This window comes from Canis lupus, chromosome 13, assembly GCF_003254725.2.
Source record: "Canis lupus dingo isolate Sandy chromosome 13, ASM325472v2, whole genome shotgun sequence".
In the NCBI taxonomy this organism is placed as follows: domain Eukaryota; kingdom Metazoa; phylum Chordata; class Mammalia; order Carnivora; family Canidae; genus Canis; species Canis lupus.
Genome location: NC_064255.1, coordinates 49,173,370 through 49,196,438, shown reverse-complemented (window position 1 = coordinate 49,196,438; position 23,069 = coordinate 49,173,370). Strand labels below are relative to the sequence as shown.

General features: G+C 37.6%; 1 protein-coding gene across 2 annotated transcripts in view; it reads right to left on the bottom strand.

Annotated features, from left to right (window-relative positions):
* Positions 1–23,069, bottom strand: part of THEGL (theg spermatid protein like) — a 47,750-nt gene that overhangs the window by 16,069 nt on the left and 8,612 nt on the right. The window contains exons 3-4 of one of the 2 annotated variants that reach the window (XM_025435776.3): positions 17,542–17,572; positions 6,883–6,936 (exon numbers count right to left, since the gene is read on the bottom strand). In XM_025435776.3, coding sequence (XP_025291561.1) covers positions 6,883–6,936; positions 17,542–17,572 — 85 coding nt within the window. Of the gene's footprint in view, positions 1–6,882; positions 6,949–17,541; positions 17,573–23,069 lie in introns of both variants that reach the window. The other variant, XM_025435775.3, reaches the window with a different exon arrangement.

The window sequence follows — 23,069 nt, the reverse complement described above, 5'->3', positions numbered from 1 at the left end:
ACTACTAATGGACATCTTAGAAATGGATCTTGATGGCGTCCACATTGATTTTACTTCACTTCCAGAGCTATCTCTATTACAGAATTTAACAATTTCCAGTCATCAGAAAGAGATCAACTACTTATGTAGTTAAGATAAAAATAAAAGGACTGTTTTACCTACTGTCCTAAAACATGGTGATCAAAAATGAATCTATTAGAGTTCTGTTTCTGACATTGTATAATTAGCACTATAATTTATAACCAGCTCAACATAAAACAGGCATGCCATGTACCTGGCACTGAGCTCCTGTTGTGGGTGAAGCCCTGTACCAGGGGGTCAGAAAATAAAATAGTATCAGGGTAAAATTAATAGCTCCCATTAGTGAAATATTGTGAGCCAGCCACTGGGCTAAGTGCTTAGTGACATCAGATCTTTTAGTCTGTAAAATAGGCATGATCACTGAGCAGAGGGTGAAGAGAAAAGGAGAATCAGTGTGGGATTCACTTGAAAGTCTTCACAGAAGAAAGTGAAAGGCACAGACTGCCAGAAATAAGGTACATTCCATGTTGGGGTAACCGTGAGAAAAGAGAATAATCAAGTATTGATCAAGGCATGTTTGGACAGAAGCATGTTGGGAAATAAGTAGGTAACATTGCTACAATGCGTAGGAAAGGCGAAAGGAGTCAGAAGAAGGTACATCGGTACCAGTCAGAAGAAGGTACATCGGTACCTAACTTTGTATATAACTGAAATTGTTTATTTGTTGAGCTTAACTGTTTAAAAGGCACTGTTTTTTAAACTTTGTTTATATTTTTGTATGCATTTATTTCTCTACTTTGCAACCATCAGCCAGAGTCACCATTAGAAAGATTAATTAATGAATTAATATTCCCATCCTCTACATTCTGCTGATTCCATTTCCTAAATATGGCTTAAATTTGTCCACTTCTCCCTATGCCTGTTGTTACTTTCCTTGTCCAGATCTCATCATCCTCATCCTTTGTCCACAACACTGACAGAGTGATCTTTCTAAACTCCAATCTGATCAAAAGAATCTTGCTTAAAAAAAAAAAAAAAAACAAAAACAAAAACAAAAACAACAACAAAAAAAAGAATCTTGCTTAATACTCTTTAAAGATTTCCATTGGCTTTTTAATGGAGTCCCAACTCCTTACTGTAGCTTATAAGCTCCTCCACAATTTTTTTTTAAAGATTTTATTTATTTATTCATGAGAGACACAGAGAGGGAGAGAGGCAGAGACACAGGCAGAGGGAGAAGCAGGCTCCATGCAGGGAGCCAGACGCAGGACTCAATCCCGGTCTCCAGGACCATGCCCCGGGCCGAAGGCAGGCGCCAAACCACTGAGCCACCCGGGCTGCCCAAGATCCTTCACAATTTTTACAAGAAGCACCTGCAACTCCAGCCTGTAAGTTCATCCACGGGAAGGAGCATGACTTAATCTTTTGAAGATTTCTCACTAGGATAGTTTAGTGCTTTACATGACAGGTACTCCATCACAATCTGATGAATGAAAAAAGGGTGAAAACTGGGGACTCACCTGATGGTGATGTAAAACAGAGTAGAAGAGAGGAGAGTATGACCGCAGGGAAAAGAAGAGGCTGCAGCAAAAAAATTAAGGTCTCAGGTGATGAATGACAGAGTGGGAGTGAGATTGGGGGAAGATAGTAACTGTTTCCAAAAGAGAAGACTGTCAATAGAGGTAAGAACACCATGGAATGGGAGAAGAAGATTTCAAAACAAGATGCATTAAATATATCAGAAAGCATCAATTATAACTTAGACATCAAGAATGGAAACTGAAAAAAACAAAAGATGATGGGACTTGGCCAAGAAAATATCAGTGGTAATAGAAAAACACCACCAATAGAAGTGTAGAGCTTCTTAAGGTAAATACTAAAACTCTGGTGGAGAAAGGCTAAGGGAGTCAGGGATTAGGAAGCAGAGGTGACATATATACAGCTGACTCTTAAACAATGAGGAGTTAGGGGCACTGACCCCATGCAGTTGAAAATCTGCATATAACTTTTGACTCCCCAAAAACTTAACTATTAAAAACCTGTTGATCAGAAGCCTTACTCAGTCAATGAACACTTATTTTTGTATATGTATTATATGCTGTATTCTTACAATAAAATAATCCAGAGCAAAGAAAATGTTATTAAGAATCACAAGGAAGAGAAAATACTTTTAAGTACTGTACTCTATTTATTAAAAAAAAATCTGGGTATAAACGGACCTGTGCAGTTCAAATTTAAGTTGTTAAACATTCAACCAATGTATATTTGTTTTGTATTTATTGCTGCAAATGCAAAACAAAAGGTACTTTAGACACAGTAATTATATCAGTCCATAATATATGGTCCTGATGAGGAACTGAACCCTTATGAGATGGTCCTGATTAGAGACTGAACCCTCATGGGATCATTATCCACTTGAAAATCTTGGCCATAAAAACTAGAAAATACATAATATAAACTAAAAGTATTGGGAACTATGTAAAAGAAAGGAGAGCCAGCTCAAAGTAAGTTAGAAGGAAAGGATCAGTGGGGATGAGAAAAAGCAGAGATTATACAGTCGAGAAAAGTAATGTTCATCAGAAAGTCAGGAAACTAACCGACATGTCAAAGTAACATATTATGCAGATGACTCTTCACTCTACTCTGACAGCATTGAAAAATCACCTATGTTTAGCTGTTATATAGCTAACAATATCAGGGAAATAAATATTTAATCTTCTATGGTCCATAATGAGGATTTGACCCCAAAGCATACAGTTTTTACCCATATTATACCTGTTTAATGGATCTGTGAGATATAACAATGTCTGACACAATCACACTCCTAGAATTCTAGAATAAGGGACCTAGTAAAGTTCTTGAGAGTTGTGTGTTCAGTCCCTTTTCTGAACAGTGAAGTCCCTAGTCTTACGTATTTCCAGAACCAGAAAACAAAAAACAGCTTTCATTAGTCTATTTCCAGAGTGTTATTGTTCTGAAATTCTTACACCCTCTCCTATTATAACATTTATTTAGCTTTCATTTCTATAAGCTGCTTTATGTACTTGAAGATTTTTGAGGCAGTCTTTAATCTTTCTTTGTCAGTCTGGCCAACTACAGATTCTTTGAATGTATCCTCATAGGTTCCCTTTTTCTTTCTTTGTCTTCCTTTGTCTTTCTTTCTTTCTTCCTTTCTTTCTTTCTCTCACTCTCTTTCTTTATTTTATTTTTTCATTTGAGATAGAGAGAATGTACGCACAAGCCAGGAGGGGCAAACGGAGAGGAAGAAAGAATCTGAATGAGACCCTGTACTGAGCACAGGGGCCCAACCCAGGGCTCAATCCCTCAACCTTGAGATCATGACCTGAACTAAAACCAAGAGTCAGATGTTCAAACAACTGTGCCACCCTTGCCGCCCCTCCATTTTTCTTTTAATAATTTTCTTCCTTGGCTTTCCTGGTTCTCTCTCTCATTCATGCTCTCTCTCTCTCCCTCTCTCCTTCCCTCCCCCCACTCTCTCTTTTCGTTTTACTGAGAAATAATTGGTATACATCACTATGTCAGATTAAGGCATACAGCATGATGATTTGATTTACATATATTGTGAAATGATCACAATAAGTTCAGCTAACATCTATCTTCTTCTATTCTCTCTTGCTTACTCCTCAGTTTCCTTAGGTAGTGTCTCTTTTATATCTTAAACAGTGGCATGTGCCAAAAGTTTCCCTATTCCTCGAGATTTTTTTTCTTAATTATCACCAAAGGGGCACCTGGGTGGCTCAGTGGGTTAAATGTCTGACTCTTGATTTCAGCTCAAGTCATGATCTCAGGGCCATGGAATTGAGCCCATGCTGGTCTCCAAACTCAGTGGAGAGTCTGCTTGGGATTCCCTCCTCCCTCTGCACCTCCCCCTCATGCTTTCTTTCTCTCTAAAATAAACAAATCTTAAAAAAAAAAAAATACTAAATACTGATGTTTCCAAAATAGTATCTCCAAGAATTCTCAATCATCTCCTGACTTAAATTTATATTTCCAAATTCTAGATGTCTCAAAAACATCTCACATGACCAAATGTACCTTCCTCCCAAACCTTTCCCCCTCTTGCATTTCTTTTGGCAGTTATAATAACATTTTCCACCTTATTTCTAAAAAGCAGAAACCTAAAAATCAATTTGACTCCTCCTCTTCCTCAGGCTCTACATTTGTCACTAAGTTCTATCTATCTCTATCTTGACCCTAACCTTTCTTAGAACCCTGAAAGCCACTCTCCTGGGACAAAGACTTCATTATTTCTCTCCTGCATTATTGTAATAGCCCCAAACCAACCTTCTTGACTCTAATTCTCCATGCCATCAAAGGGACCATGCCTTTCTAAGAGAGCCATTGTGATATAATTTAAGGGCTATTACAACAATGCAGGAAAGAAATAATGTTATTATATTATATTATAAAATTAACTTGAAATGTATCATAGATCTAAATGCAAAATTATGCAACTTCCAGAAGGTAACATAAAGAAACTCTAGGTGACCTCCAATTTAGCAATTCATTTTTAAATATGACCAAAGTATGATCCAGGAAAGAAAAAATCAATAAGTTGAATTTCATTAAAATTAAAACTTTTGCTCTGCAAAAGAAACTGCTAAGAGAATGAAAAAATGAGTCACAGACTAGGAGAAAATATTTGCAAGACACATATCTGATGCCTAATAATCTTATAATATTGTAAGGTTACAATACTAATACCATAGATAGGATGTCTTATAAACAACAAAAACCTATTTCTCACAATTCTGGGAGTTGGGAAGTCCAAGATCAAAGTGTCAGTGGATTTGGTGCCTAGTGAGAACTTGCTCTCTGGCTCATAGTCAGGCATCTTCTTGCTGTGTTCCCACATTGCTGAGGAGCAAGGGAGTTCTCTGAGGTCTCTTTCATAAGGACATTAATCCCATTCATGGGAGCTCCATCCTCATGACTTAATCACATCCCAAAGGCCTTACTTCCTAATACCATCATATTGGGAATTAGGTTTCAATGTATTAATTTTAAGGGGATATAAACAGTCTATAGCATCTGATAAAAGATTGGTATTCAAAATATACAAAGAACACTTCCATTTCAACAGTAAAAAACAAACACCCAAACAAAAAGTGGGCGAAAGAGATGAACACACATTTCACCAAAAAAGATATGCAGATGGTATATAAGCATATGAAATATGCTCAGCATCATGTCATTAGAGAATTACAAATTAAAACAATGAGAGATACCATTATACATCTTTAGAATGGCTAAAATATAAAACACCAAATGCTGGTGAGGATGTAGAACAATAGGACCTACTTTATTCATTGATGGTGGGATTGTTGGACACTTTAGAAGATGTTTAGCAATTTCTTACAAAGCTAAACAGATTCTTACCATGTGATCCAGAAATTGCATTCCTGGGTATCTACCCAAATAGGTTGAAAACTTTTATCTACATGAAAACCTGCACATCAATGTTTATACCATTTTTATTCATAATTTCCAAAAAGTGGAAGCAAACAATATACCCTTCAATAGATGAATGGATAAGCAAACTGTGGTACAACCAGACAATGGAATATTAGTCGGTGCTAAAAAGAATGAGCTCCCAAACAATGAAAAGACATGGAGGAACCTTAAATGTATATTGTTAAATCAAAGAAGCTGATATGAAAAGGCTATATACTATATCATTTTAACTATATGACATTCTGGAAAAGGCAAAACTGTAGATATAATAAAAAGATCAATGGTTTCCAGGGTTTGGAGATGTGAGCACAGAGAGAAAGAGATGAATCGATAGAGCACAGGTAATTTTTAGGGCAGTGAAACTATTTGACGTAATACTATAATGGCAAACACATGACAAGAATTTGTCAAAATCCATAGAGTTAACAACACAAAAAGTGAACTCTAATGTAAACTACAGACTTTAGTGAATAAAGTGTCAATATTTCTTCATGAATTGTAACAGATATATCACACTAATACAAGATGTTAAGATTGGGGTAAGCAATAGGAGTGGGTAGTGATACAGAAATTTTGTACTTCTGGCCAGTTTTTCTGTAAGCCTAAAACTTTTTTAAAAATAAAGTGTAAGGACACTTGGGTGGCTCAGCGGTTAAGCGTCTGCCTTAGGCTCAGGATGTGATCCTGGAATCCTGGGATTGAGTCCCACATTGGGCTCTCTGCATGGAGCCTGCTTCTCCCTCTGTCTCTATCTCTGCCTCTCTCTCTCTCTCTCTCTCTCATGAATAAATAATTAATCTTTAAAAAAATAAAAATTAAAGTATTTTTTAAAGCAATAGGGTGTCAGAGAAAAAGGAAAAAATTAAGGCTCTATTCAGAAGCCAAAGAAGGAAAGGGGGGTTCTGTGGCCAAGGATGGTCAGTGTGTCCTACTGGTTGGAGATCCAGAGAACAGGTGTGCTTTAGGCAGAGGTTTAGAGACAGTACATTAGGAGCAACAAAGTTGAACTCTAAGGATAGACAGAAGAGTTTCAAAGTAGTTTTCAAATCTGTCTACTTTTTAGAATTATCTGGGGAACTTTTAAAACTCCTAAAGTCTAGACTGGACTCCAGACCAAATAAATCAGGATTTCTGGGGATTGGGTTCAGGTCTCAGTGTTTTATAGGTCTCCAGGTGATTCCATTGCAGACTAATTTGAGAACTACGACTTAGGGTTAGTCTTCCATGTGTTGACTTAACTGAGGGGACAATATTGATTCCGTGGATTCAGTTGAGCAAAGAGTGGATAAACCTGAGATGCAAGGTTAGTGGACAAGTTAGAATAATACTTACCTATTTAATTTAAGGAACATTATCCTCACAAAGAAGACTGTAATGTTGCCTTACCTATCTGGGGCTCCCCATTGTTTTTTAGGCCTAGAAAGATCTCGGATTCTCTTCCTAGAAAAAAAACTAACAAAAACCAGCTGATTAATTCAGAGAGAATGTTTAACAAGTATGGTTATATTTGGATAGCTCTTACTCAAACAAATCCCATCTTGGGAAGCGGGGACACAAAGCTCTGTTTGATAGGATTTGAAGAGTACTAAAAGCGCAAAGTATTCAAAAATATTGCGGACCCAAAATTCTCACTTCTAGAATCATGAATAATATAGAACATAGTGAAACAAAGACAATAAATATGCAATAAAACCAAGAGCAACTTGTCTCCAGAAGACCCCAGATAAAATGCACAGTTAATGGGTAAAATTCTCATTTCTCATATTAAGTGAATTTGTAAATGGCCTGATGGCACTGGATTCTGAAGCAACTGCACAGATAAATTTCAGACAGTTGGTTTTAGGAAAACTATGAAATAGACAAAATATGCTTTGAGTACCACTCAATCCCTTTCTTCCCTACTTTGCTCCTTTGAACCTTCTCTGATTGTTCTGAACCTACCTATAGCAGACAGTTTGCACTCACCAGGTGTCTATGTGTTGTGTTCCTCCACATTTCCAAGCCTCCTTTCAGTTCTTTTTTTTTTTTTTAACTTATTTATTTAGAGAGGGAGAAGGGAGGAGCAGAGGGAGAGAGACAGAGAGAACTTAAGCAGGCTCCATGCCCCCATATGGGGCTCAATCTCACAAACCTGGGATCATGACCTGAGCTGAAATCAAGAGTCAGATACTTCATCAGCTGAGCCACCCTGGTGCCCATCCCTTCAGTTGTTTAGAGCCATGTGAATAGTTCTGTCTTACTTCAGCAGAAGTATTGAATATCACTTCCAGGGCAAGCTAAAAGCTTAAGAGCTAGTGTGCTTCCTCCATTTCCCTCTTCTCCTGTTGCAGTAACTCTGGAAGCCACATATTCCAGATGGCACAGCTAAAAGACAGAAGAGGCCAGCCATCTCACACTGGACTGTGACACAAGGGAAAAATAACCTTTTCTTGCATTAAGTCATTAAGAGTTTTGTATCTTATTTGTTACTGCAGCATTGCTTATCCTGTGCAGATTAATATGCCACCTGTATTACTATAATTTATATTGTAATTATATAGGTACTTGCTTGGATTGCTTGGAGTTTGAAGGGCCCAATAAATAACAACCCTTTATTGCCCACAGGTAGGAACTAACTGAAAAATAGGTACAGTAGTCAGATAAATTGAATAAAAATACTTTCTCGTATGTATGTAGGTATGTAATTATTTATTTATGAGAGACACACAGAGAGAGGCAGAGACACAGGGAGAGGGAGAAAAAGGCTCTCTTTTTAGGAGCCTGATGCAAAACTCAATCCCAGGATCATGACCTGAGCCAAAGGCAGATGCTCAACCACTGAGCCACCCAGGTGCCCCTGGTGAAATGGTTTTGAAGAGACTAGTGTGGATTCCTGACATCCCTGAATTGAACTTGTCCCTCAAACGGCAAGCCTCCCCCTGCAAGGGCTAAGTTTGATATATAAAGAAAGCTGATCACAAAGATCATTCACTATAGATAGGCAGGTCTCAAAGAAATAGGACCTTCAAGGGGTCAGTTCTCTCTCCCAACTCCATCAAACAGAAGTCATTCCTACCCACCCCCCTTCATCCCGGAGTCTAATTAAGGGATAATAAGGCAAGAGGTCAGGAAAATTATTCAAGGTAAGTGCTTCTAGATACAAAAAGGAAAAGCATTCTCCCTAAAATTTGTCTGAACTCTTGATAGACTTTATTTTTTTTTTTTAGTTTCAAGTTTTTATTTAAATTCGAGTTAGTTAACATGCAGTGCAATATTAGTTTCAGGTATAACATTTAGTGATTTATCACTTACATACAATAGCAGGGGCTCATCACAAGTGTACTCCCTAATCCTCATCACCTATTTAACTCATCCCCCACCCACCACCCCTCCAGCAACTCCATTTGCTCTCTATAATTAAGAGTGTTTTATGGTTTTCCTCTCTTTTTCCCCACTGTGTTCATTTGTCTTATTTCTCAAATTCCACATATGAGGAAAATCATATGGTATTTGTCTTTCCCTGACTGACTTATTTTGCTTAGCATAATACTCTCTAGCTCCAACTATATCATTGCAAATGGCAAGCTTTCATTCTTTTTATATTTTGCAAGTTTCATTATGGTATGTCTTGGTTGCCTGCTTTTGTTGATTTTTGGTATGTCTTGGTTGCCTGCTTTTGTTGATTTTGAGTCTCTTGGACTTGAATGCCTGTTTCCTTCCCCAGACTGGGAAGTCATCAGCTATACCATGTTTAAATAGGCCTTCTGTCCCTTTTTCCTACTCTTCTTCTGGGACTCCTACAATACAAATATTATTGCACTTTATGGAATTACTGAGTTTCCGAAGTCTATATTCATGATTTAATAGTATCCTTTCCCTCTTCTTTTCAGCTTATTTTCCATAATTTTATCTTCTATACCACCCATTCATTCCTCTGTTTCTTCCATCTTCATTGTGATTACATCCAGACAGTTTTGCATCTCAGTTATAGTATTTTTTATTCCAGCCTGACTAGTCTCTGACACACGGTTTCTCTGGTGTCTTCTATGCTTCTTTCAAGTCCATTCTTATGACTGCTGTCCTAAATTCTTATTCAGGTATATTACTTATATCTGTTTTGAGCAAATACCTGCTAAAATTTCTTCTTGTCTTTTTTGAGAGAGAATTCCTCTGTCTTGTCATTTTATCTGTTTCTGTCTTTTGGATCTTATGAAAGCTTGTTATGTTTCCTGCTCCCAAGAGCAAAGCTATATTAAGAAGGGGTCATACACTATCCAGGGCCTGGCACTTCAGGAAGTGTTTCTGGTGCATGCTGTGTACACTCTGCTGTTGCATTTTGCCTGCTCTTTCCCACGGACCAGTGCTTTGCAAAGTTCCTCCTTGCTTGCCAAGGGGAGTTTTTGGAACTTTAACTAGGTGTGCTTTGATCTGTTTGTTAAAATGAGCCTGATTTAAAAAATAATAATAAAATAAAATAAAATATGAAAAACCTGATCCAAGAAAAGAGTAAAGGAAAAGGAACAAAAAAGCAAACAAAAAACTATAAACTTGATTCCAAAGAAAAAAGAAAGAAGGAAAAAAGAAAAATAAAGGAGGCTGATCCAAAAAATGAGAAAAGAAAAGAAAAAAAAATGAGAAAAGGAAACAAACAAATGAACAAAAAACTATAGGCCTAATTTCAAAGAAAAAAGAGGGGGGAGAAAGGCCTGGTGCTATTTCCACCAGAACTGAAGCTGACACTTTGGAGTAACTCTGATCAGTAGCCTCAGTAGATGGTGAGGCGGATGGGGTGCCGTGTTGCTCCTCTAGGGGAAAAGTCCACTACACTGGCTCATAGTCAGACCTGTCCTAGGAAAAGTGTCCCTGAAGGGTGCAGTTTGATGTGAGCAGCTCCAGCCTCCACTGGGAGCACTGTGTTGCTCACTGAAGTCCAATCATGCCAGTGGGCAGAGGTGGAAGATGGCATCTCCCCACCCTTTTATCCCTCTCATCTCATGGGAACTGGTGCCCAAGGCTGTTCAGGGGGTCCTTACAAGAAAAGTGAATAATCTCCCCTCCTATGTCCCAGGCTTCCATCAGATTCCTATGCTCAACCTGTCTGCCTGGGCTCCTGGCACACTCAGCACCACAGTTCTCCTGGGTTTATCTCTGGCCTGCAGCTAGGATTCAAAATTCCAAATCTTAAAGGACACAGCAAGGAGCAGACCTGCTCCCCTCCCCCAGAGAAGAGCTTCTTGGTGCTGTGCCCAGCACCACTCTGTCCCAGAAAATCAGTTGCACAGCTGCACAGGTGCCTGGAGTTAATGGTGAAGCACAGTGAAAAGCTGGGACCAGGTTATCTGCTCTCTGCCCACACCTCTGTGCCCTACTGTTGAACAGCCAATCAGTGGTGCCCACTGGGTCTTTTGTCCTTGCAGAGGCAATATACTCTCTTCTAAATGTACTCCAGGAAAAGGAGCATTCTCTGCCAGTGTGACCCAGGAGATCCCCACACCATGATGTCTTGTGCAAGCCCTACGTGCTGCTCTCTCATTTCCTCTCTCCCTGTCTTCTCTCCAAGAAAAGGGTTTCCTTCCCTCTGTGGCACTGCAGCTTTTCTTTCTCCCAATTCATGACTCCAAATCTCACATTTGCTACGTTCCCTCCCTCTAATTATGTGATTATCTTAATCCTTAGATCAGTTTCCTAGTTGTTCAAAATGATATGATGTTGATCTAGCTGTATTCAAAGGATGAGGCAAACCCAGGGTCCCCCTACTACTCCATCATCTTAACTCTCCTCTCCTCCCAAGATTTCATTCTTTTTGATGGCTGAGTAATATTCTGATATATATATATATATATATATATATATATATATATATATTATTTATACACATACCATATCTTCTTTACCCATTCATCAGTGGATGGACATTTGTGTTCTCTCCATAATTTGGCTATTGTAGATAATGCTGCAGCAAACATCAGGGGGCATGTATCCCTTTGAGTCAGTATTTTTGTATCCTTTAGGTAAATATCTAGTAGTACAATTGCTGGTAATGGAGTAGTTCTATTTTTAACTTTTTGAGGAACCTCTATGCTGGTTTCCAGAGTGGCTGCACCAGTTTGCATTCCCACCAACAGTGCAAGAGAGTTCCCCTTTCTCTGCATCCTCACCAACATCTGTTGTTTCCTGAGTTGTTATTTTTAGCCATTCTGACTGGTGTGAGGTGATATCTCATTGTAGTTTTAATTTGTATTTCCCTGATGGTGAGTGATGTTGAGCATCTTTTCATGTGTCTGTTAGCCATCTGTATGTCTTCTTTGGAAAAATTGTCCATTCATTATTTCTGCCCATTTTTTTAACTGGGTTATTTGTTTTTGAGTGTTGAATTTGGTAAGTTCTTTATAGATTTTATATATTAACTCTATATTAAATATGTCATTTGCAAAAATATCTTCTCCCATTCTGAAAGTTGCCTTTTAGTTTTGTTTCCTTCACCGTTCAGAAGCTTTTTATCTTGATGAAGTCCCAATAATTCATTTTTGCTTTTGTTTCCCTTGCCTCAGAAGACAGATTTAGTAAGAAGTTGTTACAGCTGATGTCAAAGAGGTTACTGCTTGTGTTATCCTCTAGGATTTTGATGGTTTTCTGACCCACAGTTAGGCCTTTAATCCATTTTGAATTTATTTTTGTGTATGATGTAAGAAAGTGGTCCAGTTTTATTCTTCTGCATGTTGCTGTCCAGTTTGCCCGACACCATTTATTGAAGAGATTGTCTTTTTTCCACTGGATATTCTTTCCTGCTTTGTTGAAGATTAGTTGACCACAGAGTTCTGGGTCCACTTCTGGGTTCTCTATTCTGTACCATTGATCTATGTGTCTATTTTTGTTCCAGTACCATATTCTCTTGATCACTACAGCTTTGTAATATAACTTGAAGTCTGTAATTATGATGCTTCCACCTTTGCTTTGCTTTTTCTAGATTGCTTTGGCTATTCGGAATCTTTTGTGTTTCCATATACATTTTAGGATTATTTGTTCTAGCTCTGTGAAAAATGCTGGTGGTATTTTGATAGAGATTGCATTAAATTTGTAATTGCTTTAGGTAGTATAGACATTTTAACAATATTTGTTCTTCCAATCCATGAGCATGAAATCTTTTTCCTTTTCCTTGAGTCATCTTCAATTTCTTTCACAAGTGTTTTATCGTTTGCAGAGTACAGACTTTTACCTGTTTGGTTAGGTTTATTGCTAGGTATCTTATGGTTTTCAGTGCAATTGTGGGATCAATTCCTTGATTTTTCTTTCTGCTGCTTCATTATTGGTGTATAGAAATGCAATAGATTTCTGTATGTTGATTTTATATCCTATAACTTTGCTGAATTCATATATTGGTTCTAGCAGTTCTTTGGTGGAGTCTTTCAGGTTTTCTACCTGGGTATCATATCATCTGCAAATAGTGAAAAGTTTGACTTCTTCCTTGCTGATCTGGATGTCTTTTCTTTTTGATATCTGATTGCTGAGGCTAGGACTTCCAGTACCATGTTAAATACCAGTGTTGAGAATTAACATCCCAGTCCTCTTCCTGACTGTGGATCTTACATTAATGTGGTGTATCATGTTGATTGATTTGTGAATATTAAACCACCCTTGAAGCCCAGGAATAAATCCCACTTGATTGTGGTGAACGAATCTTTTAATGTGTTGTTGGATTCCATTTGCTAGTATATTATTGGGAATTTTTGCATCCATGTTCATCAGGGATATCAGCCTGTAGTTCTCTTTTTTAGTGGGGTCCTTGCTTTAAAATAAGCCCTGGCCTTGGTGTCAGGTAGGATTCAGGTCTGACACAGCATGGGGCAAATCCTTATGTAAAAGACATGGCTTCCCTAATTAAATAGCAACTGATACCTCATGAAGCTCCTTTGAGAAAAGTGGGAGGAGGCAAGTAGGATAAAATCCTTCAATCAGATTATTTATTTATGTTCCTCTGTCTAATGCATTTGCTCTGCTTCAGCCTTTAGGCTACAACTTACTTGCCCCTTAATGCCGTGCCTTAGCTAAGCTAGGGGAGTAATGTAAGTAGGGATTCTATGTACACAAGCCAGGCCACGGTGTTAACAGAGGGACAGGTCCCCTGAGGACAGTGTGGTGCTGGTAGCAACCAATATTGGGGATGTGGACCCTAGGTCCAACAATTCTGCTCATCTAAGAAATGATTATCCCAGCAACAACACTGGAGATTCTGGGGTTTTATTATTTTAAAATGAAGAGCCATTTTCTTATATTTGGGCAAGTTACTTAATTCTCTGAGTTTTAAGGAGTATGGGGTGGGGAAAGGGTTGCAATTTTAAGTAGAGTGGTCAAAGAAGGCATTGCTGGTCAGGTTATATTTGAACAATGACTAGCTATACAGATTTTTCAAGGGAAGATCTTTCCATTCCAATGATTAATTAGAAGAGCAAAGGCCCTGGGACAGAAGTGTGCCCCAGAAAAATAACAGGAGGCCAGAGTGTTTAGCCTCATCTATAAACGAAAATAACTCTAACCATCTCAAACGGTTGCATGCCTACCAACTTCTAACTAGGGAGTGGGTATTCAATAAATGTTAGTTCCGTTTTCTTTTCCCACCCACAACACCTAGTATGACACCTTGTATGTAGTAAAAGCTCAGCAAATGCTAACTGATATGAATTGAATTGGTATTTAATTGTTTAAAATATAAACTTAGGGGCACCTGGGTGGTTCAGTCACATGAGCTTCTGACACTTGGTTTGGCTCAGGTTATGATCTAATGGGTCAGGAGATTGAGTCCTGTGTAGTGCTCCATGCTGAGGGGAATCTACTTCAAGATTATCTCCCTCTGTCCGCGCCCCATGTGTGCAGGTGTGCAGACACAGGTACTCTCTCTAAAATAAATAAATCTTTAAAAACTAAATAAAATAAAATAAAATCTTAGTTTAAGTGTCTTATAAAGGAAAATCATGGAATTATTGGTAATCCTTTATCACTTGAATAGGTTTCTAGATAAAATACAGGTTTAAAATTACTAAGAGAGGTACCTCACCTCCATGCTCCTTTTTCTCCAATGTCTAATACTCTGGAGTCTTCTAATTTCCCCTTTTACTATTGCAGTTAACCTATCTGCGTTTTGTCCCTCAGGACTCTGCTGGCTGCTTAACTCACAAGTTCCCAGCCCGAAGTTCTCAAACTCTTAAGGGATTAACGAAGAAAATACTGGGAGTCCACAACCTTTAGAATATTTCAAAAGGTCAAATGGCATCCACATTCAGGCTGTAGAGGCTACCCCAAATACCAACTTTGTTTCTGAATTATATAATCTCTATGTGACTTCATACTGATAAGAAACTCTGATTAATACATAGATCTACCTTTAATTTTTAAAAAATGAAAAAAAAAAAAGAACAAATGTCATTTGTTTTGTGAACAACAACAACAAAATCTTTCAAAACATGAGATTGTGGTTGTGGGTAGAGATATCAAAATATTTTTTGGTGGTAAAATATTTGGGATCAGTCACATAATTGATATGATGCAACCCCCAAGTTATGCCTGTTAATATCTAGAAATAATGAAGATATTGTTCACCGGCAAAACAAAACAAAACAACCCACCTACATCCTTATTCAATAGAAGAAGGGCTTCATCATGTAAGCACCACATGAGCCTTGCCGAGAGAGCCTGAGCCAGCTTTCTGGGGAGGATGGCTATGTGGAGGAAAAAGAAAGCCAGAGCTACGGACAAAACATCTTATATACATTAATCTTTTAAAACAAGGGAACTTCTGGCTTCTGTCATCACTTCCGAGCCAACGTTTTCCTTGCTACGTTTTCTTCACTGGGTAAATGTTTTTTTAATATATCATTTTATAAACCAATGACAGTTTCTTAGTTATTTCCTGTAGACACTTTATTTGGGTTGTTATTTCAGTTGGAAATAATCTCATTAACATTTGCTAATTCTGTGTGGAAGTCTGACTAACACCTGTCCTCTTAACTCACATCTTGTACATTATGTCACCACAGCTACATCTCCATTCTATCCCTTTGTCTTAACACAGTCTTCCCCCTTCTTTCAAGCCTTGCATTACCTCACAATGTGTAGTCATGGTCCTATGCAGAAACAAAAGAATGTGGCTGAAGGATTTTCACTCTTGAAAGCACATTTTTTTTAAAAATGAGGATTACATTGTTCTCCCATGGGTTCATTGATTATTAGTCTCCTATAGTTCACCAATAGCTCAAAAAGTTTTTAAAATCCTTACCTTGGATGCAGAACAATAAATATACCTTCATATAGCAATAATTTGGAAACAATTGCATGTCTGAACTGATGGGGGAAAACAAACAATTCTCTCCTTCAGTCACAATGCTCTTTTGCATATAACTATGTTGTTTATATTCAGAAAATATTTTCTTTCATAACAATCAGGCACAGCATATTTTTTTAATGAGAATTTTTTGACGATGGGGACAGGGATAAATAATAGATAGCACAGTTTCCTCATCGAATCAAGCCAAATTAACCAGCCAAACAAAAGCAAGGGTGCAAAGAAGAGCAAAAATATTTTCTTAAAAACCATTCTCTTCACAGTCTTTTCTTAAAGTATAAAAGCATATTGGGTATAAGCTATTTCACTGTCTATTTAGCCATGGGAGAGTTTGCTCACCCAGCATACATTTATTTGAAGTGATGTGGTATTTTAAGCGGGTACTTGGTAATACTCAGTAAATGTTAGTTCTACCAATTCTCAGCCACCACACAACCCTGGGAAAGTGTCATGATTTCCCTGAATTTCATTTTTTTCTCAGTAAAATCTCGTTGATTATATCTGCCCTATCAACTCCTCAGGAGTCTTATAAGAGAAAAGAAAATTTTTTTGACTGCAAAGTATTACATAAAGATAAGGTGGTAGTATTTAAGGGGAGGTGGGTGGGGGTGACTGGGTGACTGGCACTGAGGTGGGCACTTGACAGGATGAGCACTGAGTGTTATTCTATATGTTGGCAAATTGAACACCAATAAAAAATAAATTTATATTTAAAAAAAAAGGTGGTAGTATTTACTGCCTGAAAGCGTTGAGGGGAAAACAAAAAAACTAGAAAGAGTAGCAAATAAGAAATCCAAAAAACTCTAGCCTGGTGGCTCAGTCAGTTGAGCACTGGATTCTTGGTTTCGGCTCAGGTAACAATCTCATGGTCTTTGGATTAAGGCCAGTATGGGGTTCCAAGCTCAGCAAAGAGTTTGCTTGAGATTCTCTCTCTCTCCTTCTGTCCCTCCCCACCACTCACTCTCTCTCTCCCTCTCTCTCAAATAAATATATCTTTCAAAATGAGAAAGAGATCTCTCCCTATCTCAAGGATAGGGAAAATTAACCAAAAAAAAAAGTCCAAAAAACTCTAAATAATAGCAATAAACACAAATGTTAAATAGTAACAATAAATATGAATGATTTAACCTTTTATTAAAAGAATGTATACAAATAAAATTATTATTATTTACTTCCCATCTATATGAGCCATTGATATTAATCTTTGGTATTTCTGTTTAATGATTCTACTCTGTTACTTCTTCTAACTCTATCTTAGCCAAACAAAGAGAAAGAAACAATTTTCTATTTTGTGTACTGTATATACAGTTCTTTTTTCCATAAAGACCACTTTCTTGAAACTTCATTAGCTACTGTACTTGAAATAGAGATGAGGGGAGATTGGGATATATTGACCTGGAGTTTCACACAATCTGTGACATGAGATTGTCAACACAGCATCCCAAATCCCTTAAAGGTTCAGACCTAGCATGTAGCATACACCTAGTATTTAACAAATAAATAAAACACTGAGTGAATCTAAGGAGAGTTCTAAATCTCAATCTTCTTCCCCCATCTCACTTCTTAGTCACTTTACTTCTCGTTTCCTATTTACGTAGGAACTGCCATTAGAAAACAGCTTTATGACCAAGGAACCCCCACGATAGGCTTTCCTTTCAGATGCCCCAGATTGAATCTACCCCATCAGCTAGTTAGAGCCTGGGAGAATAGTATTTTATCTATAGTCTTACCATTTTGTTGTAATGCCATAGGGAAAAGGATCTATAAAAAGAAAAGTAAAAGCAAACATTAGATTCAATAAGAATCAAAGATATAATGAAGATTGAATCACAAATCAATATAAAAAGAGACTGAAAAATAACTATCTAGGGGAATGGCTAAATTACATATGTCACATCATGTACCAAAATAAATCACAGGTATATCGAGGAGTTAAATATTTTTTAATTAAATTAAAAGAAAAATAAGAAAATACCTACTTAAATATATTTTAGTCTGACTTAAAGGTGACAAAAGATATACAGGAAAAATATAAATAGATTAAAAGATTTAAAGCTTAAAACCTCTATGTGCCCAAAATTAAAACTTGAAGAAGAAATGAAAATATCTGGCAACAAACATGACAAAGGGTTAATAGTCTTAATACTTGAAGATTATAAAAGTATAGATGAATAAGAAAAACACCAAGGTATGTGTCAAAAGTTAAAAGGACAAAGGACAGAAACTGAATTCATATATGAAGATATAGAGACTTATAAAAATACATGCATATATAAATTAAAGGAAAAATTTGCGCTTGCTTATAATCAAAACTAATGTAAGTAAAGAATGACTTTTTTAAAAAAATAAAATTAGCAAAAATATTTTGCAGAGGACAATGAAATTAGACAGGTAAGATAAGATGAGTACTCTTGTGTACTGCTGGTGGAAATCTAAACTGGTACGCCTTTTGAAAAATAATTTGGCAGTAGAAATCAGCAAGGCTTAGATTCCCTAATCTAATTCTACTTGTAGAAATGTACCCCAAAGAAATTATTCCAAGCATAGGCAAAAATATAGGCACAAAAATGTTCATTGCAGTATCAGTGGGAAATTGGATATACCTGAAATGTCCAAAACAGAAGAAATGATTAAGCAAATTAAAAATCATGTTTTGGGGGTGCCTGGGTGGCTCAGTCAGTTGAGCATCTGACTTCAGCTCTGATCATGATCTCAGGGTCCTGGGATCCAGCCCTGTGTCAGGCTTCTCACTCAGTGTCCCTGCTCATGTACGTGCTCCCTCTCTCAAATAAATAAATGAAATCTTTTAAAAAAAAATCATGTTTCAAGGTGTCTGGGTGGCTCAGTCAGCGAGGTGTCCATCTCTTAATCTTGGCTCAGGTCTTAATCTCAGGATTGTGAGTTCAGGCCCCCCATGGACTCCACACTGGATGTGGAGCCTGCATAAAAAAAAAAATCATGTTTAGTTTCTTTGCTAAATGTGGGAAAATGCAGGAGATCATACAAACCATGTTATGAAAAGGCCTATTAAAATAGACCTCATAAGAACAGATTGATTCAGGTTTTTCTTGAGAGTTTTTAATCACATCTGAGAGTTCTGAAGTACCATTTCCTACCCTCTGAAGTATTTTGGGTAAAGGAAAGTGGGTGTGTTCTGGCATCAGACAGACATGGCTCAAACCCCAGTTCTGTTACTCAGCCATACCACCTTGGGCAAACTGCTTAACTTCTCTGAGACTCAGTTTCCCTTCTCAGATAGGAGGGTAATAGGTATGTCTGTATAAAGATTAGTGACATATATATAAAGTACCCTGCATATAGTAGATGAATGATAATCAGAATTATTAGTACAACTTTTAATGTATCAACGTGGGAGCAATGCACGAAACACAGCAACCCAGTATTGATTGTGTTTCTACTCCGTGCAGCATGGAGCATATCTCTCCAGCATTGAGAGGACAAAAATGAGTAAGACATATTCACTTCTCAAGGAATTTATAGCATAGTAGGAGATAGGTTACAAAGTTAAAAAAAAAAAAAAGTAGCAAATGGAATTTTTGAATTGGGATATTTTCTATTACTCTACTTTTTAAAAAGATGGATTTTAGAGACAGAGAGAACATGAGTGGGTGGAGGGGCAGAGAGAGAGAGAGAGAGAAGCAGACTCACTGCTGAGCACAGAGCCCAATGTGGAGCCCTATATGGAGCCTGATCTCATGACCCTAAGATCATGACCTGGGCTGAAATCAAGAGTTGGATGCCCAACTGACTGGGCCACCCAGGCGCCCCATCTATTACTCTACTTTTTAAGGCTAAACTGACTCAGACCCATGGAAGAGTGGGGAGTAGGCTACAAATAAGCCCCTTGTGCCCAGCATGCCATCACCCATGACAGATGAAGCACTTATTCTGTGGACTTTTCATGTATCACCAAGCTTGGTTCCCAGTCTTGTATACACAGGTCAGAAAGTCAGTATAATATTGAACCAATCCTAAAAACACTTCTACAAATACTGATAATATGAATGAATAACACTTTTCCTATTGCCCTTTCATGGTAGTTTCTGCCACAAGTAGGGCTTGCACTCTTTTTTTTTTTTTTTTTTTTAAGAGAGGGAGAAGGGAGAAGTCAAAGGGAGAGAGAGAGAGAGAGAATCTTAAGCAGGCTCCATCTCATGATCCTGAGATCATGACCTGAGCCAAAATCAAGAGCCAGACATTTAACATACTGAACCACCTAGGCAGCCCTTGCACTCTTTTATTTTAGAAATGCTTTTGATGTTATCTTACCAATTGGTGGGATAGAATAGTTCTCAGGTGGCTATTGTTAGCTAATGTCCCAAGCAAAGCACGGTTACAATGGTAACCAAACTTGTCTGCACATTAGAATCACCTGTGGATCTTTTAAAAAAAATTATGGGGCCCAGGTCACACCTTAGGCCAATTAAATCCACACTCTTTGGAGGTGGAACACGGGCATTGGTATTTTTCAAAGCAGACAAGTTTGGGCTCTACCACAATATTATTTAATGGGTAAGACTTCTAGCTCTGGAATCAGGCTGAAACCAAATCCTGGCTGTAACCAGGAGAGAGAGGAAAAGCATTTCAGGCAGAGGAGAGGGCAAGTGTAAAGGCCCTGAAGTGAAATCAAGCAAAAGACAAAGGAAAACAGTTGGTCAGGGTGGCTGGAGGGAAGGGAACAAGGGAGAAGGCAACAGGATTTAGGATTGGGCCAGATCCCATTGAACCCAGGAGGAGTTTGACTTTTATTTAAAGGCTACCAGGAGGAAGCCCTTAAAGAATTTTCAGCATAATGATGAACACCAGCTCCCTCTAAGAGATAATCAGAATGTTTTGGCTACAGTAAACCCTATAAATGTATTTTATTCTGTAGCACACAAGCCACATCACTCAGGTTGCCACCTACAGCTAAAAAAAAAAAAAAAAAAAAAAAAAGGGCGGGGGGGGGGGGGCGGGGGTGATGATCCAAGCCATTTGATGGAGAAGGCTGCCATCTGCTGGGAGAGAGCATGATTAAACCTGTTCTTCCCTGATGGCAGTGATGAGCATTGTTCACTGGGAGTCCCCCTGCAAGCACACGTAAAGCGTTTTATTTTGTAACATGACAAGGATGAAATGTCCAAGTATAACTGTTCTCCACTTCGCCCTTTACCCTGACTCCTCAGAAGCCCATGTTTAAGATGTTCAGCCTCTAGTCCTGGATTGTACTAAATGGGGTACCACTGAGCTACAAAGAAAAGGCAGGGAGCAGTTCTCAGAATAGCTCTAGAAGCACAAGAAGGGAGGGTAAGAGAGAGGCAAGCTGGGGCTTGAGAGAAATAGGAAAGGTATTTTTGGAGATTAGCAGTCATGAGGATTGGGACTTAGCAAGAGCATTTCCTCAAGAGCATTTTTAGCAGGTTTTGCTCTGTTAGATGGTATAGTTCCCTGTAGGATACTTCAGTAAAATCTACTTTAAGCCTTTTTGAAGTAAAATTTGTGCTTGTTGTATGTGCACTGTTGTTTTGGAGATTGGTCATGAAGCAGTCTATTTCTATATTGGGTATGATATGTAAACAAACAGTGAGATGTTTTTTGATATGATGTAATAATGTGTGTATGTGTAATAATGTGATCCATTACTACTGTTCATTCTTCTTGTTCCTCTCCTAGGCATGCCTCCCTTGCAATGTGCTCCTCACTGCCTTAGCTCAGGGTCATCGGTCAAGAGATAGAAGAGCATGGGAAATGGTTTTGCTTGAGGTTGAGAAGGTAGAGGCATAAAAAGGACAAGTCCCGCTCAATTGGTTAAATAACAACAACAACAGAAATCAGGGACTTCTGTGCAAACTAGAGCTCAAAACCATTACATCCTCAAGTTAACTATTAAGCTGTGCCTCTTCTCACACCTACACTCTTGTGACCCTTTTTCTCAAGTTTCAAATCTATTTTTCATGTTTCTTTTTAGCCGATTTCATCTATGTGAAGACAGCACTGGCAGCTTGGATAGACAACTGCTAAGAAAGCTGGGTTTATAACTCTCACCCAACATCAGGATGAATTCTTACCAGATCAAAGATTTAAATGTTTTTTAAAAATTATAAAAGAAAATACAAAAGTAATTCTTTCAAAACCTAGAAGTGGAAGAAGGCCTTTCTAATTATGATTTCATAGAAGAATCCATAAAAAAACAATTGAGATAAATTTTACTATAAAAATATTTTTGTGGCAAAACAAAATGAAGCCAAAACAAGCAAAGACAAGGAGACCACCCACAAAACAGAAAAAAAAAAAAAAACAGGTCAAACATATCCCAAAGGGCTAATCTCCTTGTAAGTAAAAAAATACCTAGCAAATCAAAAGGAAAATAGAAAAGGAGATGAAAAAATAAAAATCTAAAAAGATGTTTAATGTCATTAATAAGATAAATGCAAATTAAAAGTTAATGACATACTAGTTTTTCATCAATTAGATTTTCAAAAAGCCAGAAGTTCAACTATACACTATAATAATGAGGCTGTGAGAACAGACATTTCCATTGCCACTTTCATTGGGAGTACAAAATGCATCAACTTCCAAAGAAGTTAAATAGAAAGCCATTTTGTTAAATCAAAGTTCTAGATGTGTTTGCCCTCCAGTATCCCACGTCTGGAAATTTATTCCACAGATATAGCTGTATGACATGTACTAAATGACACCATGTACAGGTTTATCTATTACAGCATTGCTTGTAGCGGCAATGAAAGCAAATGAGGTGTTAAACTAGTAGCAGCACAATTATGTAATAAAACATGAGGCATCTGCTTTTTAAAAAAATGAGGAAACCCTTTATGCAGTTATATGAGAAGATATACCATCAAGTGAAGAATGAAGAGAAGTATAGCATGTGCTACTCTTTCTTAAGAGGAAGACACACATAAGCTTGTGTAGTATTTTCTCGTATTTATATAAAGATGCATAAAAATGAATAAAAGTGGTTACTTGTAAAAGGGAAAGAGGGGACAGGGTGGGAAGGTGACATTTCTTTGTAGTCTTTTAAGATTGTTTTGGTTTTTTAATCATGTAAATGTCTTAAAGATTTCAAAAAAGTTTTAACTTTAAAAAAGTTTACTCAATATAATTTCCCTCTATACTCCCACACTTGCCTGAGAGTCTTTCTTTTAAATCACTTCCCTAATCCCTTACAAATAAATCCAAATTAAGGGGCACCAGGGTGGCTCAGTCAGTTAAGCACATCTTGATCTCAGCCCAGGTCTTG